This window comes from Lissotriton vulgaris, chromosome 6 (assembly GCF_964263255.1).
Source record: "Lissotriton vulgaris chromosome 6, aLisVul1.2, whole genome shotgun sequence".
Lineage (NCBI taxonomy): Eukaryota > Metazoa > Chordata > Amphibia > Caudata > Salamandridae > Lissotriton > Lissotriton vulgaris.
In genome coordinates this window covers 1,592,335,443-1,592,355,190 of record NC_141694.1, presented here as the reverse complement: position 1 = coordinate 1,592,355,190, position 19,748 = coordinate 1,592,335,443, and the positions used below count along the sequence as shown (strand labels likewise).

At 42.8% G+C, this 19,748-nt stretch overlaps 1 protein-coding gene across 1 annotated transcript in view; it reads right to left on the bottom strand.

Moving 5' to 3' along the window:
* Positions 1-19,748, bottom strand: part of LHCGR (luteinizing hormone/choriogonadotropin receptor) — a 1,044,354-nt gene that overhangs the window by 669,895 nt on the left and 354,711 nt on the right. The window contains exon 2 of the mRNA XM_086925446.1: positions 6,366-6,440. Coding sequence (XP_086781572.1) covers positions 6,366-6,440 — 75 coding nt within the window. The remainder of the gene's footprint in view (positions 1-6,365; positions 6,441-19,748) is intronic.

The following is a 19,748-nucleotide window of genomic DNA, read 5'->3' as shown; positions in this document are numbered from 1 at the left end:
TCACCGTTGCAGTTCGCCAAGCATCGGCTCCAGTAGCTCCGTCACCAATCAAAGAGGCCTACTTCCAACGTGGCAATCCCCAGTCTTTCCTGCCACCGGCTGCCGCCTACAGTGACTCGCGTTTCTCCAGGGCAGTTCCCGGCAGGGAAATCAGCGTCGCCTTGCTCAGCCTTCGATACTCGGATCGCCACCAAATTTTCACCGAGTGTGGAGAATGTATTTAGAGACATGCAGGTTTCATAACAGCAGATTTCGTTCCAGTTTGGCAGGATAAATACCGGATAATTATTCCGGGTAGCAGGAGCCTCACCACAGGGCAGCCATTCTGCTTGTGCGCCCTCTAGTGCCCCAAAATATAGCAATATTTGATGTTTACAGGAGTTCAGACAACTTTTGGCCCTGATGCCACTGCATCTGCAGCAGCATTGAAATCATGGCCCTAGTGCCTGCTTGATACCTGCACTTGTGACAGCCTGTTTAGTAATAAAGCTTAGCAATATTCTGTAATTCAAAAAGCTTTATTCGAGGATTAGACTCATAAAAGCACAAACATACATTTAAAATACATCGTTAAAAATTGTTTCCTCATTAATACAGAATTTTAAGAAAAATTGTGCAGACATAGACAATTAATCAGAGCAAAAAAACAATATAAAACTTTGGTACATGATTGCACAGATGCCAGAAAGGATACCCCTATCGATGTACTCTAGAGAAGAGCCCTCCGTCTAATAGACCATGCCCACCCCAGGTACTTGGCTGTTGCTAGGACTACAGGCATATGGGTGGAAGTGCAAATGATTCGTAAGGCCTCGACACCCCTGGATGTCCCTAAATTTTTACAAACAGGGACTAACCAGACTTTTCTCAGGGTGGCATAATATTCTGCATTTAATGGAGTTCCTACATCGTTTTGCCCCAGTGCCACTGCACCTGCTGCACCATTAAGATCAGATCTCATTTAACTGCAAGGTAACTGCAATTGTGGCTGCTTGTTTAGTAGCCAAATATAGCAATATTAGGTGTTTAAAGGAGTTCTGACAACGGTTATGCCCAGTGCAACTGCACCTGCTGCACCATTTAGATCATGACCCTGTTGTTTGCAAGGTAACTGTACTTGTGGTTGCCTGTTTAGGAATAAAGCAACAGTAGGTGTTTAGTGGGGTGCCTCAAGCTTTTGGTCCTGGTGCCACTGCACCTGCTGCACTATTGAAATCATGACCTTAGTGCCTGCTAGATAACTGCACTTATGACTGCTTGCTTAGTTGTAAAATATAGCAGAATTAGTTGTTTAGAGGAGTTCTGACAACCTTTGGGCCTGGTGCCACTGCACCTGCTGCACCGTTCAAATAATGACCCTGTTGCCTGCAAGATAACTACACTTGTGACTGGCTGTTTAGTAGTAAAATATAGCAATACTTGTTGTTTAGTGGAGTTATGACAACTTTTGGGCCCAGTACCACTGCACCTGCTGCATCATGTAAATCAAACCCCTTTCAACTGCAAAGTGACTGCCTGTTCAGTAGTAATATATATAAATATTAGGGGTTTAGAGGAGTTATGACAACACTTTTGCCCTGTTTCACTGCATCTGCTGCACCATTCAAATAATTACCCAAGTGCCTGAAAGATGACTGCACTTGTGACTGCCTGTTTAGTTATAAAATATAGCAATAATCTGTGTTTAGTGCGGTGCCTGGAGCTTTATGTCCCGGTGCCATTGCACCTGCAGCATTATTGAAATCATGGCCCTAGCGCTTGTTAGATGACTGAACTTGTGACTGCCTGTTTAGTTGTAAAATATAACAATATTAGATGTTTAATGGTGTACCTAGAGCTTTTGGTCCTTATTTCACTCAACTGCTGCCCCATTGAAATCATGACATTGTTGTCTGCAAGGCAACTGCAGTTGTGACCGCCTGTTTAGATTTAAATTTTAGCAATAACCTGGGTTTAGTGGGTCCCTAGACCTTTGGGCCCCGGTGCCTCTGCACCTGCTGAACCATTCAAATCAAATCCCTTTAACTGCAAATTAACTACAATTGCGACTGCTTGTTTAATAGTCAAATATAGCAAAATTATGTGTTTAAGAGGAGTTCTGTCACCGTTTGTGCCTGGTGCTACTGCACCTGCTGTGCCATTCAAATCATGACCTTGCTGTCTGAAAGGTAACTGTACTTGTGGCTGCCTGTTTAGTAGTAAAATATATGTACTTTATTTTTAACATGTATGTTTACTGCAACATTTGAAATGTGATGATAATGACCAAAAATCAATCCAATTGTGTCTACAAAGTGCAAAGAAACGTACTGAGGTGTAAATATGAACTGCCACAAATGTGCTAAAGCATCTGCTTTACACAAATAAGTAATAAAAAGCAAGTATTCCAGCATACTGTTAGAAGCTGTCTAACTTTTCAATGGGAAGATATCTTATCTTGACAATGAGTGGGGCTTAAACAGCGTGAACAGCTTTAGTAGATGTATTGTAAATGCATGCGTCCAGGGGATATTAACAAAAAAAAACATTCCACACAATGGTGAATGAACACAGCAATTCTGCATTGGTAACTGATAAGAGCCCCCTTTTAAGATATATTAAATACAAGAGATTTCACAAGCACAGCGCAAGCGCCATGCAGGTGAAACCTAAAAACAGCTAATTATTAATCACATAGGCAAAACCTAGTGTATGTACCAATGCATGTACCTTAGGTCAGGGAGATCTCTCATTCGGACAGGACCCTCCCATAATGTCTGTTCAGCGCTCAACCCTTTGGGTATGGCTCTGCAGTCCTTAGAAGCCAGGCGCTGCCCCTGAATTCATTACTCTTAATGTGGTCTGCAATGGTGCCATGCACTAGCAGGTGGTGCATATGCGGGACACAGACAAAATCTCCCATAATTTAATACACAGATGTCCACAGCACTCTGTGAATTTCAAATCTAATTGCATTTGTTCAAGGCACAACACAGCAGCAGCAAAGCGTTTTGACCGAACCTGTTTTATCCACGGTTGGTGAGCCCGTTTTATATTTCACATCTCATATGATTTAATGTGTGTCAAATAAATTTGGCTGAGAGATTTTGGTTAATAGTTATGATATAAATGTCGAATTGCCGAATTGATTGACAAACGTCTCTCTTGGTTGAGCGATACGATATGTAAAGAGATAAAGCCATTTTGACGGGCTAATTGAGAAGGCTGTATTTTAGTCAGCATGGGCCCATTCCAAGTAACAATATCAAAGATGTCAAATGAATATAAATGTAGGTATGCTCCTGATGTGAAACATTATGTATAATCAGATTTGTTTTTAATGCAAAGACATTGTTAACTACATGTCCCAAAATGCTTCATGGGAGGCAGGATGGGTAAATTGTATACATTATGAAATAGAAAACGGACTCGCCAACTTTGCTCAAGACTGGTTATGTCAAAATGTGTCGGTGTTGCTGTGTAGTGCCTAAAATAAATGCTTTTCGAATTGACATTCATCAAGTGCGGTGGATTTCCTTATGTGTGTCCCACGCGGCACCACATGCCATTTTATAACTAGTCAAATCGGCCACAGTGAAAGAAAGTTGGGAAATGGGAAAGTCTGGTTATCACTACTGCACTTGAATAAATCGAATCTAAATTTAGGAAACGTAATTTGTTAACACAGGAAGTATGGTTGCTACTGGGAACTACTCCCATAGTCATAACTAAATAGAAAAGAAAACTGTCAATCCCGAGGGTAATTTTGAATGGTTTAATGCGAAAGCTTTATTAGAAACCCAGGGGCACATGTATCAAGATACCATTTTGCACTTCTCAAATAGCGATTGTTAAGGAATCGCTATTTGAGAAGTGCAAAATGGTATGTATGTAGAATTTCGCTATTTATTAGCGAATCCTTAGAATTCCTTAATTGCGATTAGCAAATTGCTAATCGCAATTAAGGAATAATTTCCCATTCATTTCTATGGGCCAGGAGGCCCATAGGAATGAATGTAAAATTATACTCAATTTGCGATTAGCAATTAGCTAATCGCAAATTGAGAATAATTTCAAGGGTGCAAGGGTGTCTTAAGGACACCCTGCTGCACCCCTGAATTTGATATGTGTACGCATATGGCGCACATAAATGCCCTAAGGGCATGTATGAGCGTCATATGGCACCTTTAGAATGTAAAAAAAGTGCTTTTTGAAAAGAATTTGCAAGTTACCACCAACTACAAGTTGATGGTAATTTGCGAATTCTTAGTCAAAAATCGCAACACTGAAATGCTTGATACATTTCAAATCTTAAATCGCAATTTGCTATTTCTTAAAAGCCTCGCAATATTAAGGAATCGCTAAATTAGCGATTCCTTAATATTGCGAGGCTTTTTGAATGATACATTCCAAATCCCGTTTTTTTTGTCGCAAACGCTGCTATTTTCCGAATCGCAGCGTTTGCGACAAAAAAAACGGATGATACATCTGCCCCCCACTTTGCTACCAAATCAAAGATAGTGTAAAGACATATAAATCCATTCTTATACACATTTTGCATATGATATGATATGTGTATTTTTTAGCCCTATTTTAAAACAGGCCATAGACCCAGCTATGTGTTTCTCAAATTTACAAAAACAAAAAAGTTAGCCAAACCTATGTTTTCACTCTTAGTGCAACAATGAGAAAAATGCTGCAATATGTTCATTTTTGTGTAGCCTCGTAACTTCAAATTTACACTATCTATAAATTGAACAGTGCACCCCCATAGTTACATATTTTGTCCTTTATAGCAAGCAGCTGTCTTACTGTTCTTTTAATCATGAGCAAGTCATTGGCAGAAGCACCAAGGATGTCTTATACTATCATCTTTAGCAAGGCAAAGATGGCAACATCGTTAAATGAAATTCACATTGGTCCTCCAACCGGATTTTGATTCATAAAAGACTGTATCTTAAAATTCTAGATCCATTTGAGGAGCTGACACAAATACGGTTTCGAAAATAATGACTTAAAGGAGCTCAGGATAACATTTCATTTATATATTTTTCAATTGATAAAAAATCTCAATCTTATTATTAATTTCAAGTTTTAAGTAAACTTTCAAAACTGCTCTTAATTTAATCCTGGTGCTAAAAGGCAGCTGTAGATGAACCTGCAAGGGATGTATGCAAAGCTATTTGCCATGTAGAAATGGCTGCTTGATTATAACTGAAAGAAATTTGCCAAATCTGAGATTTCAAGGATCACAGTGTGATTTCAAGGATCACAGTGTGATTTAGTTTTAGTTGAAAATGTTTATGTTTAAGGAATCAAGTTTGCGAGCCACTTTATTAAAAATAAGTCCCTTTCAAATTGGATCAGGAAAAAAAAACACTGTAAGACAGCCTCCCAGAAAGTGAAGCATGTCTGTCAGCATCTCATGAAGAAGTATAGTCTTAGATTTTAGGAAATCCATCAAAAAGTAAATCAGCCATCTCAGCACAGAATGGTAATCCATAGAAATCATTATAAAGTGGATACAAGTCTTGATTCCCTGGGATAGAAAACCTATGAATACTACAAAGCTGTTTCTTATGAATCTGATCATGATGCAACACCTCAGAGAAATCATCTAAGGGAGACTAGAAAAAGAGAAAACAGAATTGATGGACTGGCATACCCTTGAGGTATACATAGAAGAGGAGGGAGGTAAATGTAATTAAATAAAAACAAAATGCATCAGGATGTCTCTCTTGGGAGTGATGTTCATGTCCTAGCGCTTGGACGCCTCCGGGCAGCAATTCGCGCTATACAAATGGACATCCTATCCTATCCTATACCTACGATTGAAAATTGTGAAGAAGAGGGGCATTGTTTGTTAAATGATCACAACCCATCTGCAAAGAACAGTTTATAATGTACAATCTATCGGGTCCATAATAAAATATAAACAATGTTAGTTCTTAAATTACATTACATATGTTACTATGAATAAGGAATTATACATCAATGTTTTTATGCTCACTCTGGACATTCTCTTGGTGTTTCTAGAACAGATGAAATACCAGTATTTGTAATGCACACAGCTACATCTGAAGTGGTGTCCCAGCAGTGGTGTCCCAGCGCTGGGGGCCATCGGGAAGATTAAGCGAGCTATTGCCCAGAGTCACATGGTGCTGGGCTGATCCGCCGCCGGTGGCGGGGATCAAACTATGAACCCCTTAGCCCGAAGTCAGGCACCCTGGCCGCTGCCCCACACCTCTTCCACAATAGAGGTACATACTTAGATCAGAGTCAATGCTGACAATATATTTCTGTGCAAAGGAAATTACTATTAGTGTTTACAATATAAAGCTTTATTAGAATTTTATTAAACTTAATGAAGCATGCTAACAACTTACATTGTTGCGACATCCTCACTTATTCCTTTAAACACTCTTGATGGAATTACTTTGACAGAAATGTGCGTAAAAGACCTGGAATAAGAAAGAAAGGAATTAAAAATACTTCCACCTTCGGCATTTTTTGCAGTTGAATAAGGTACATTGTAAGTATTTGTGAAGGGCATTCTGTTTCTGTTGGCTTCCCCATCAAATTAAAATATTATTTTGAATTCATTTTGAATTGTTATGAGTAGGTTGATAAAGGTAGATTTCTTTGATTTTTGCTTTAAACAGAAGCAGATAAATCCATTATGGTTTCATACAATTTAAATGCAGAAAAGATAAAAAAAATGTACACTTGTAAAACATATCTGTGCTCGCTGGTTTATTTCAAACATCATCATTTAGTTTTTCTAGAGATAATATCTGCATATGCTGTTGGCAGATATGTTAGAGCAGAAGTAATTTTTTGTTGCCATCCAATTGACACTGTATCAAAGGGTGTAATACTTTGGGGTTTCAAGACACATCTTAGAAATCTTGAACTTTGCTCTTATTGTTTATGATTACACTTGAAACCACTTGTTGGAAGAAAGTCCCATTATTGACACACGCAGATCTATAATTCTATATGTCGTGTATTGCTTCCTTTCCAGAAAGTCCATTAGAAGGCATCATTCAGTCAAGTATTTGTTTTCCCTCTTATTCACTGTAGGGATTTTTTTTTATAAACCATTTTATTGAATTTGAAGAGTATTTCCATAAGATATAACAACATTGCAACAATGACACTATGTCTCCTGATCCCCTACTCCCCGCTCTCAAGCCACCCCATTTCTCGCCACTGTAGGGATATTCTTAGGTGTATGAACTATGATCCAAGGATTATCAATGTTATGCAGATTTTCAATAATGGTGAATATACACACTCAGTTAACAGAGGGAGAAACAGCCTATTCTACAACGATATTTCCAAAGTTTTATTTTGAACTAGACCATCTTCACCAACTACAGACAGTTGTTGGAGATTTTTTTTAAAATAATTAGTGAAAAGTCCTGCAAAAATAAGTTCAGTACTAAAAATTATCAACATCTCTTTAGTCAGCTTAAACAGTCTATGACATAAAAAGCATTTGCAGATAAAATATCTGTTCCAAACAAGTTTTTTTTTCTGCTGGGAAATTCTGTCCAGTGGAAACATTTTGCAAGATGATGAACAAGTTTGTGAAGTTTTACACCTGCTCGAAACGTTGCCACCACAATTACAATGTTACAGCAAACAAATGATAGACGGAATACTGACAATGCAAACATTCTCCCCCAGTCAAAAGATCTGGGTTAAATCCATCGTTCTTTTGCCACCCCAGTTTGGACCCGGCCATATGCAAATCAGTCTTGACCCTGTGCCACATGGGAACAGTCCAGACCGAACTGCCAGGCCAGGTCCTCCCTGGACCGGAAACAAGCATCCTGGGACTGGTTTCAGGGTATGTCACCCTTCCTTCTTCAGCCAGGCTAGCTTGAATCCAGTGGCACAGTGAGCAAGGGAACCACGTCTGGGCATACCCATCCCACTTAGGGCGAAAAGTGTTAAAGCAAACAAATGATGGGCGGAATGCTGACAATGCAAACATTCTCCCCAGTCAAATGATCTGGGTTAAATCCATCGTTCTTTAGCCCACTACACCACCCCAGTTTGGACCCAGCCATATGCAAATCAGGCTTGACCCTGTGCCTCATGGGAACAGTCCAGACGGAACTGCCAGGCCAGGTCCTCCCCGGACTGGAAACAAGCATCCAATTACAATGTCATTCACCCTCAACAATCATGTTCTGACTTAACTAACCTAGCTATCCATTGTTTATTAATGATCTATGCTGCCAACATACATACATGGCATACAATTAGAAAATTAGGAAGATGTGTGTTTTTCACATGAATAAATTGGTGGGAAAAGTGATTATATAAGTAATGAGGCAAAAAAATGTTAACTGGTCCATAATTCAACTTGAATTGAATGCAGCTTCTTGATATAATAATTATTTTACAGGATGATTCTCAGATTTATTTTTTATTATTTACTCAGTTTTTGTATTACTAGACTTATATATGCCTGTAGTATTCATTGTGCTAGAGTCTAATTTTAGGAGTTTGGACTGCATCAAATTCAGTATCCAACCAATTCTGAGCAGGTGGCAATGATTTTGCAATTCAAATCTGCTTATTTGATATTTTTTTTATATTGTCATTATTACCATACAATGTAACAGAATTAGACACCTCATTATTATTATTATTATTATTATAATCTTATATAGCGCCAGATTCGACCCCCGAAGGGGTATCTCCGCGTTTGCCTTGGGAACCTGTCCTGGCTTTTCCCTGTGAGATAGCCCCTACAGGGCATCCCCAAGGTGAAAGCCAGGCATCCCGCCGCGGGGGGCCGTTGTGGAGATTAAGCAAGCTTAATGCCCAGAGTTGCAGAGTGTGAACCCATGATTAGGTCAGGCACCGAAGCGAGAATTATCGAGTCCGTGGACATTTGAGCTCAAGACCCTGCCGCAGTCGGGAATTGAACCCTGGTCCCGGGTCTGACCTCTGCTTCAGGGTCTGCCTGCTCTAACCAGTTAGCCACATTACCCATTAGGATATAATTTTACTTTTGAAAGAAATCTATTCTTTACTTGAATTTCTGTGTTTTTAATACTGCTTGTAAGAAGCAGTAAAAATAATGTTCTTAAAAAGATGTGGTATTGGGTAAACCGAAACATATCAGCCTATGGTCGTCTTCAGAGCAAGGGACCAAGAGAAAGAATGGTGAGCTTAGCTCTAATCACTTATACATTGTTGAATGACTAAGGCCCTGACCACTTGCTACATCAGGCCTTCGCAAATAAAATGCAAAATTGACCACTGGGAGCACATGGAACATTAATAGTATGGGATAGGTGTAACTTAAGCACTGTAGGCACTGTTTGCCCAGAAGTAAGATTCCAGACTCATGGAGAGGTTCCTTACTCCATCTAGTATACAAAAATGCCCCCACCTGTCGGATGACCCAATTAACTACAGATTAATAGCTCTAATGGAGGTAGAGGCTACATACCTCACAAGTCTATTGTAAATGGACTTGGAAGCATTGTCTCAAGATAAAAAACATCATCATACTAAATCAAACAGGCTTTTACCCTGGAGTTGGTACTATTACCAATATCACTGCCTTGTTTATGTTATTGGAATCCTCTCGGACTAAGACATCTTTATTAATTACTGTTTTGCTGATCTAAATGGGGCACTTCATACACTATTGTGAAATATGTACTGGTCCAAACTGAACCAAGGGGCATTCTTTCAAATCTGTTACAAGCAATACACCTGTTACATTCACACACGTGGGCTCAAGTAAAGCTGAGAGAATGAAACACAATGTCTCAGAAAATATCCACAGGTGACGGATTAAAGCAAATATGTGTTTTGCTTCCCTTGCTTTTGAATCTATATATTTCCGACCTAAATGACACAACTAGCAAAGAGAACTCTCATCCACAGCGGTTTGCTCATGTATTACTCCCAAACTTGCAAAATGCTGATGACATTCAAATGCTGAATCAAACTGAAATAGGTTTACGGAGGTTACTTTCAGCACTTAGGGGCAGATTTACAAGCCCCTTGCACCACTTTTGCGTCATTTTTCCCATGTTAAAAATGACGCAAAAGTGGCACAAGGGGCTTGTAAATCTGCCCTTTAATATGTACATTACTATCAACTGCATGAAGATAAATATGAAGAAAATAAAGGGGATAGTCCTCGGCTCTCATAAAAGAAAATGCTAGATCTTGTCCGTAAAGGAAGCAAAATAGAATCTGTGGAGACATATACTTACCTTAGATTCACTTTTGGTTAAAAAAAAGCTAATTAGAAAGATCAGCTCCAATCTTTATGAGCAAAAGCCAATTTGTTAACATACAGTTCTAAAAGGATACACTCTAAAATAAAAAGACCTTCATTTGAACCGCTTTTAAAGAGTGTAAAAGCAAAACGAATGCCCCCAATAACATATGGTACAGAGATCTTATGCAGAAAAGAAGTCAGTATACTTTACGTAATACAAGCCAATGGATATAGACCCTTGTTCAAGTTGTTTAGGCACACATTTTTTTAGAATTGGGGCTAATTAAACTGCATTTGCCAGAAAAGGACATTGATTATGCTTAGTAAGAAACTAAAGCAAACGGAACAAAAGATGAACGGAATGCTGAACAATGCAAACATTCACCCCTAGTCACAAAAATCTGGCTTTAATCCATCATTGCTCAACACGCCACCACAGTTTGGACCCAACCATATGCAAAACAGTCTTGACTCGGCACCTCATGGGAACAGTCCAGCCCGAACTGCCAAGCCAGGTCATCCCTGGAATGGAAACAAGCATCCTGGGAACCGGTTTCAGGGCATCACCCCTCATCAGCCAGGCTAGCTTGAATCCGGTGGCGCCGTGAGCACGAGACCCATGTCTAGACATACCGTTCCCACTTAGTGCGACGAAAGCAAAGGGAACAAATGATGAACGGAATGCAGAACAATGCAAACATTCACCCCAGTCACAAAGATCTGGGTTTAATCCATCGTTCTTTTGCTCACCACACCACCACAGTTTGGACCCAGCCATATGCAAATTAGTCTTGACTCAGCACCTCATGGGAACAGTCCAGCTCGAACTGCCAAGCCAGGTCCTCCCTGAAATGGAAACAAGCATCGTGGGACCGGTTTCAGGGTATCACCCCTCATCAGCCAGGCTAACTTGAATCCAGTGGTGCAGTGAGCACGGGACCCATGTCTGGACATACCCTTCCCACTTAGGACAACAAAAGCAAAGGGAAAAAAGTATGGATGGAATGCGGAACAATGCAAACATTCACCCACAGCCACAAAGATTAATCCATTGTTCTTTTGCTCACCACACCATCCCAGTGCCACTGGATTCAAGCTAACCTGGCTGGCCGATGATAAAAAGCATTTCTTTAAAAATGTTTGCTGCAAAATCGCAGAAGGAACTGCAAATCCATGGCAAACGTTTTTTTTTTTAAACCAAGCACAGTCTCCCTTGTTTATTTAAAGATTAGCACCCGGGTGGGCCAGGTCTGGGGTGAATTTAATAAATGATCTTGAGCAAACCACTACCTCTCCTTGGCAACCAATATTTTCTCTACAAAAACATTTTGCATCCTCTCACTCTGGGCATCCCACGTCTTAGCCACAGAAGCAGCAGCTGGGATGGGGCTGGAGCTGGGAGTCAGAGTCATCAAAGTACGTACTCTCAATCTTTCTTTAAAAGTTAGCTGCAGAGGGGAGATGTAGGAAGCTGGCGCTGTATATGATACTGCCACTAGAGATGGTATATTGTGCGCAGAGTCCAAGGGTTCCCAAAACTGTACAGGGCTCAATGCAAAACCCAAAGTGCTCTATTAGTGCTAGTGTGGGTGAGAAGCCATAGGCCTAAAGCCAAGAAGTGTAAAACATTTATTGCACCACTGTGACCAATAATGGACGCACAACTCAGGAAGGAGATCCAGACCAGTTCTATAGAAATTATACTTTGTTTATATTTTATTTTAAGACCAAGACTATGTTGCTAAGGTAAGTAAGTTTCAATTACAGATACTTTTCACAATCAAAAGTCAACCATGCAATATTCGGACATTTCAAGATAATCCTGTGAAGGGAAATCAATTGAGGGCTGTATATAGCGAGTATACATGTTCCAGTTCCAGCCTTCCAGTGGTCAGACCAACACTGAGTGCAGGGCCGGTTGTGGGGGACAGGAACATTCATATGGTGCAGAAGTCAGTACCTTTCGCAGAGGCGGTCGATACCACTGATGATTTTTACCCTCGCTGTCAGCAGAGGGAATGAGCGGAATGGGGTTTAGGATGTGGCCAACACAGTTAATGTCACGGTTACTGTTGGTCAGCGGCTGTAGATCGGATAGGGGGTAGATCGCGGGCAGGCAGTGCAGGAGGTGACCGACAGGGCCCCTGGCAGGAAGGTACTGGCACTAGGGCACGGAGCTGTGGGCAACTCGGGTCATGGGGCTGAGAGGATCCCTTGAGGTTGGGGAAGTCATCTTGTTGCAGTGTTTCCTTTGGGCAGGGTAGAGTTGCGTTGACACACGTGCAAGTCCTCTACCACGGCAGTCTTTGGGAGATAATAATAATAATAAGCTTATAAAGCGCCTGGTTACACTAGAAACAGTGTGTCCCCGCGCTGTGTAGACTAGAGGGTCAGGCACAGACCCAGATCTTTGGGAGATCTTTGGTAGCAATGAGTCGCATTGACACTAGTGTTGGTCCTCAACTAATGTGGTTCTTGCAGTTCTTTTGTAGCAGGGAGTCGTGTCAACAAGAGTCAGTCCTCTCTGTGGCGGTTCTTGAGGTTTGTTCTTCTTGGACAGGTCTGCTGTCTGTGGGAGATTTGAGTCTTTGTTGAAGGCAGCAGTTCTCCCAGGGTTTCGGAGGTTGCTGGATGCAAGACGGGTCGCAGGTTCGCAGAAGCTGGAGACAGGTCGGTAGGGCTGGGACCAAGGCAGTCGTCGTGTTTAGTCTTCTCTGCAGTTTTGTCTTCTTGCGTCTTAGGTCATCACAGATCCGTGGGTCAGGTCTGGTTGAGCCACCTAAATACTAAATTTAGGATGTGTTTTGGGGGAGAAACAGGTAGGGCCAAGGGGGATCTCACATGGGGTGACTAAACCCTCTATTATGCCATCCTTCAGTGGGAGTCCTGATTGGAGGGGTGCCCCATCTTTAAGATGGCGTGGACTGAAACGTGTGCTTCACCTCGTTTGCCCCACCTTAGGGGTGGGGTTGACAGAGGTGAGCACAACTACTATTTCTTTTTTATTTTGCCACCAGTTTTCCCACCCAACGTGGGTGTGTAAACCAGGGGCTGTCATCTGCCGCTCGCAGCAGAGACTGGGGGTAGCATTTCATAGGTGGTAGACCTTTGAAGCTTCCCTTCTTCGAGTACTGGGCCATCCTGGGGGGGAGGCATGGCACCTCTACCCTGGCTGTGCATTGTTCCTGGCCCCAAAGAACAGGAGCTCTCCACTCAGGAGTTCAGAAACATGTCTGCTGGTGGCTGGCTGCCTACAGCTGGTCAGAGACCACACATGGGTTGGTAGGGATTCAGGGGGCACCTTTGGGGTGCCCTCTGGGTACATGGTACAATAAATCCCAAACTGGCATCAGTGTGGGTTTATTGAAATGAGTAGTTTGGTACCAAACACACCTGTATTCAGTGGAGCCATCATGATGCTGTGAAACTCGATTTGTTGAGTTCCCAGCCCATGTACTGTTTATGGCTACTCTGGCACTTACAATATTAGGAAATGGTCCTGAATATTGTAGGGGCTGGGAGCTTCCAGCCCCATTTGCTTCCTGAGGAACCACCGTTCAGGGCGCATCGTTAACGTTTAGCGGATATTTCTGAGCTCTTTCGGATGAGTTTAGTCACTATTCCGGTCAACATAACCACAGAGGACACCCTTCCCCGTCACCTTCGCTCCCCGTTGAGAATGAATAATTTTGGAATCTTTTGGAGCCCCACTCATATATTGACCCGTGGACTTCCTTTGTTTGAGTAGTTTCTGACCGGTTAAGATACTCTATAAAATCCTAGTGGATACCATTACATTGAAGGTCTGTTTGTTGTGTCCCGCACTACCTATCTATCCATTGCCCTGATGAAGGTGTAGCCCCTCTCTGGGTCTCAAACCGAAACCCACATTGGCATTCAATTTCCTCGTGCATCTGGACACTGCTTCCATCAACCACCGGGAGGATACACGAGAGCCCCCCATTTTTACATCATGTGGCTGTTTATTATTCATGATTGGTTGTAATTATGTGCATGATTGTTAAAAAGTTTTAGGAATGGTATTGTTTGAATGAATGTGTATTTTACCGGGAGTGAGTGTTGGCATGATTGCTGGTTTTGATTGCTTTGTGTGGGACCTGTTAGTATTTATGTATTTTGTATTATGTTCCTATGTATATGTCTTGTGAATTTTTATATGAATCTATGAACTATTGAAATGATCACAATAAAGGAAATATAAATGTGTTAACTAGTTTAGTATTGTGATCACTGTTACCATGCCTGTCCGTCAGCCCTAATTGTTGCCCTATATTGCTTTGACCCGATCCTGGGCGTCTATATATCCTTGTATACAGGCAGGTGATGTTTCCTAATAGTGGTCTATTGTAGGGGCATGTCTGCTCATGCAGGTAGTCCTCACCTATAGAATAGTGCACCCTGCTTTAGGGCTGTGAGTCCTGCTGGAGGGGTGCCTTACCCATGCTACCAAGTAGGGTGCCATGTCAACTTTGTAATTTTCTCCCTCACAGAGGCATGCAGGCTGCAAGGGCATGGTCCCCGTGAGAAGGGCACCAAGGCAATCTTTTCTGCTCCCAAGCCCTAGATATCCTGAGTACCATTTACTAGGGACTTGCAGGGGGTAGAAGTGCCAATTGAGAGTTTCTTTTAGGGAAGGAGCACAGGCACAGGTCACCTGGTTGGCAGAGACCCTGTGCGGTATATTTGAAACCACATCAAAACCACATCACATGAAACCTTTCAAAAAGTGGGGGGCTAACCATGCAAAAGAGGCACTTTCTCACAGGAGAATCTTTAATGTATTGCTTATCTCATTTATGTACTTATTGTAGCTGTTATTTCCCCCTTCCCCTTCCTCCCCTCCCCTTCTTTATTTTCTTGAATAAATCAAACTTAAAAAAAGAGGCACTTTCTCACAGGAGAACTTGGCGAAAGTTGGCAGCTTGGATGCTCAGCGTTCCTCGTAGACAGGTGGCCGGAGAAGCTCTTGGCGCACTGGGTCATTCATGGGTATCCCCTGGTAGGTGAGGCTGGTCCACTCTTGGGAACTCCCAGCTAAAGTGCTCTGGCCTATCTACAGTCTTCTAGGTGCTCACGGAGAGCAGCTGCCATTACTAGTAGCTGCTTGCTTTGTGTCTCTGAGAGCAGCCCCTGCTACAGCTGGAAGTGTGGAAGTGTGGGGGGAGTACCTGTGCTGATCCTGAGCTTGGCCCAGCTGACTTACTGGGTATGATAATTAAATAGCTGTAGGGAGATTTCGGGGAGGAGAAAGGAGTGAGGAGGGAGGATGCTCCACCTCAGCATCAGCCCTAATGATGATCTGCACGGTTTGGAAAACAGTCTGCATTTAACGCCATGCTTTAGCCCAAGGTGAATAGGCAAGCAAGGTGGGCGGTGATATCCCAAGGACATGGCAAGCACAGCAATCAGAAGGAAGAATTGCTCACCAGGTCCCATCCCATTAAGAGTCAGCATCCTGGAGAATTCACCACACTATGCAGCCTGCGTTGCCTGCAGCAGCAGAATAAGCAAGCTGCCAGGACAGGGAGCAACTGATGCACGGATGTCATCTCCCTGCAGTGAGCTCTTCCCACCCCTAACCACAAAACCTACCTGCTACTGCTGACAATAAGGGAAGTGCCAGTAACTAACACAGAGGCAAACCTGAAAAACGATGAACTCCTATCAAGAAACCAGAAACCCCCTGCAGCACTCTCTGCAAGGCAGAAATCTTCTAGCCCCACCTGTCAGTTATTATGCAAGACACAAGGTGGCAGGGCTCACAGGTGAATATGATTGTGTGTGGGTGGGTGGGGCCGTGGGTTATTAACAACTATTCACGCTAGAACACCCTGGTATTGGTTGGGGGAAAGCTGTCAGTGGTGCCCGGGCAATTTTCAAAGTTGGAGTGCTGGCCATCGCCATCACGTGACTTAAGTGCCTTGATTACTCTTCCTGTGCAGCTGGTAGATAGATATTGCAATGTGTGCAGTTTACTGCCTAACGCACCATCTTTATTTACCTGTGTGTTAGAAAACCTGTGGAATGCCGTGGCATTCGCCCTCACTTGCACCCCAGAAGCGTGCCACTAGTTATAAAATACCCAAACATGCAGTGAGAAAGGAATAGTAAATTGTATGTATGTATGTATATAGCACACTACTTACCCGGAGGGTCCCAAGGCGCTTCGACCGCTGCGAAACCCTTCCTGGCTTCCCTGAGAGATGGTCCCTTAATGGGTATCTCCAGGGTGAGACCAGGCATCCCCGGCGGTCTGGTGGGGCCGTTAGTGAAGATGAGGCAAGCTAATGCCCAGAGTTGCCGAGTGTGATCGCTGATCAGAGTGGGCACCGAGGCGAGAGAATTATCGAGTCCGCTGACCCTGGTCCAGAAACCTGCCGCGCCGGGAATCGAACCCTGGTCCCGGGCCGTCCTCTGCTCTCGGCTCTGCCGCCTCTAACCAGTGAGCCACACTACTTACAATGATTAACATCTCTTTGTCAGTCAAAGTAGCCTGTCAGCAGACAGTTTGTCCTGGAAGGTAGGCCTCTTCGTTTTTACTTCTCTGTCTGAACTCCAAGAAGAAGTATGGGGTACTGCAGCATTCCCTCGCCTCTACTTCCAGAGCTATTGGAGGCCATAATGCCCACACAACTCTGTATTCGTCCTCGATGGAATTGAATGCAGGCATGGCACGTGTTTATTGTGAAAACGAGTCTGAGAGGAGAAGTGCGAGGTGTGTTTGAGGTTTTTGCGTGTCTAAGTTAGACAGTGTTGTTGGGAAGAATGTTTGTGCATGTGGTGTGCGTGCACAAAATGCATTTGAGGCTTGTAACCGGTGTTAGAAGTAAGGATTCTGGATGTGCACATATAAGTCTAAAGAGTGTGGCTCTGCAGACATTTGCCTGGCTATTTTTCTAGACCGCTGGGACTAATGTGCAAAGGCTGCAGGTCCACTTACAGCTGACAGCGCACCTCCCATGCCTTGCTTGTTATTAGTGATGGCGTGTTCACAAAATGATTGCAGGTTTCTGTAGCATCAACGTTGTTTATTCTACAGAAAGTACTGTTGAGATGTCAAAAACATCCTCTCACTACATAGTTCTATCAGAATTTATAAAAACATTTCAGGAATGGATACGTAAAACAATATCTGTGCTCGACTCAATTACTTACAGAAACAACGATGAAGCCCAGCAGGGCACATATGCCTTAATTAAGCTGTCAGTATCGCTCAGTGATGTCCCCCTCCGCCCTTTTCCAATTAGCCAAAACGCCAAGTAAGATACTTGAATTGTAAATCAGCTCATTTCGCCTGTCTTTGTAAGAGTAGTTTGTCCGTGGTTTGCCTCTATTTTCTGTTTTGTTTTTCTCAAACTCACTTCCCTTCTCTCCAAGGAAAAATAACATGATCCCCGCCCCACTACATGAAAGATGTCATATTTTCTCAGCTCGAGTTGGAGGCTTATTGGGGAGGCGTTCTCTCAGGCAGCACCCTCCTCCTTTCCCACTGTCTGATTTGGCGCCAACAACAGAGGGATGTGTGAGCAGGAGCACAACACTCCACAACAGAGTCACCAGTAACCAGGTGCATTGGTGTTTGCTCCATTAACTAGTGTGATCATTACCTTCATATACTTGACTGAAATGTCTATATAGCGTTAGGACCGATCTCCACAAGAAGAATTCATAGTCACTTGTATCTTTTTTCTCCCAGCAAGTGTGTTCAAGTGAGAATTTGTTGTCGATTATCTCATTTATTTTAAGGCAATGGAAGCACTGTCAGCAAAATCTACATAAAAGAAAACACACACACTTTTGTAAGTAAACCCAGGTGCTCGGACACCAAAGTTTCTACGCTGTGTGAAGGAGAGAGCAGAAGAATGCTATATCTACTGAAGTACTTTAGCTCTCTCCCAGTGGCAGCTGCTTCATTGGGGCGTGGGGGCGTCGCCCCACTGCTTTCTCACAGTGCGAGAAACCTAAAATGCCCAAACTACCATTTTATGTTTCTGCTTCTCGCACGACGAAATAGAAATAGTGGCTGGTTGTGGGTGGGCGGTGCTGCCCCCCGGGCAGGGGGGGAGTAGCTTACCCACTGTTGTGAGTACTGACTGTTTGGTCGGCCCCAGGGCCGAACAGAACAGTCATGTGCACTCCCTCTTTTTCGCTATGTAGGCTGCAGCCTACATAGAGAAAATGGCTGGCTGGGGCGCTCTCCAATGTGCTTCACCAATCTCAATGCTGCCATTGCAGCGTTGTGATTGGCGTAGGGGAGGGTGGCTGCCTGTGGGTGGCAGCTTCCTGTCTGAGGAGAGCTGCGGCTAGAGGAAAACACGGGACCCCAACGGGGAAGGTACCTTTAATTTTATTACATTACTTGCACTATAGGCTGCCATGCGCAAATGCAAACCCCTTTACACCATAGTGCAAGGGTCTGTGCTTTCTAACAAACATAGGTTTTGTACTGAAAGAGGATCCTTCTAGTAGAAAAACGACACTTTAATACTTTTGCCACTTTGTATGTGAGCCAGAAGTTTTTGGTGCAAGTTCCTGTCCACCAGTGTTAGTAGACAGGTATTTGTATTAGAGCCCATGGGTGGTTCCTGATGTGCTTTGGAAAGTAAGTACCACAAAACTTTGTGCCAGTTTACATTTCAAAACTAATGGAAACACTGCGCAAAGTGATAGTAAATCTGGGCCTGTGTTTCCTATTGAGAAGGTAGACATGCAGTATCGGCGAATCGATAGGGCTTTGATATTCAGCTATAAACCATATTGATTGGGTTTGCCAATGCTTGTTCATCTAGTAGTCAAAAATGTTTCTTTTTCTTTGATCATAATCTGACAAAATAACTACAACTCAAGTCAAATGCAGCAATTGAGGGCAACCCCAGGAGAGAATGGGAAGAAATTGAGAAAAATCTGAAAAGCAAGCAGAAATCTTATGCTGGGCACCACCTCATTGTGAGTCCCGGAGGGAGGAAGTTATCAATTGATGTACTGTAAAAGTTTGAAACAGTCAGATTAGTATCAGTAAACTGAGGACCAGTTTTTCTACTACACCCAGGATACTTTGGGTCACAGACACTGAGGGGTTCAGAGTAAGGAACGAGTGACCGGACTGCCTATTTCGACGGGCAAAGCTTTTGACAAAGGGCAACCATGACAGCAGAAATCTGCGCCAGGACCCAAAAAAGAGAAGAAAAGTATTTGGATTAAGAGACTTGTTTCAAGAAAAAGAAGGTACCAAGCTTAGTCACCAAGAATAAACCCCATGCCTCCAAAAAGGTCTCTCGCGAATTAAGATATACGTTATGACGCATTTAGATAATCCGTCAGACTCTTCAACTTCTGGCCATGACATCACCTTATAAATATATCATCATAATTTGTGATTTTTAATTGTGAGTCCAGAGATACCAAGTTCTAAATCTTTCTCTCTTCCCAAATGGACATTACACTTAAAGGTTGTTTTAAGGCAATCCTAATGTTAACCTATGGGAGA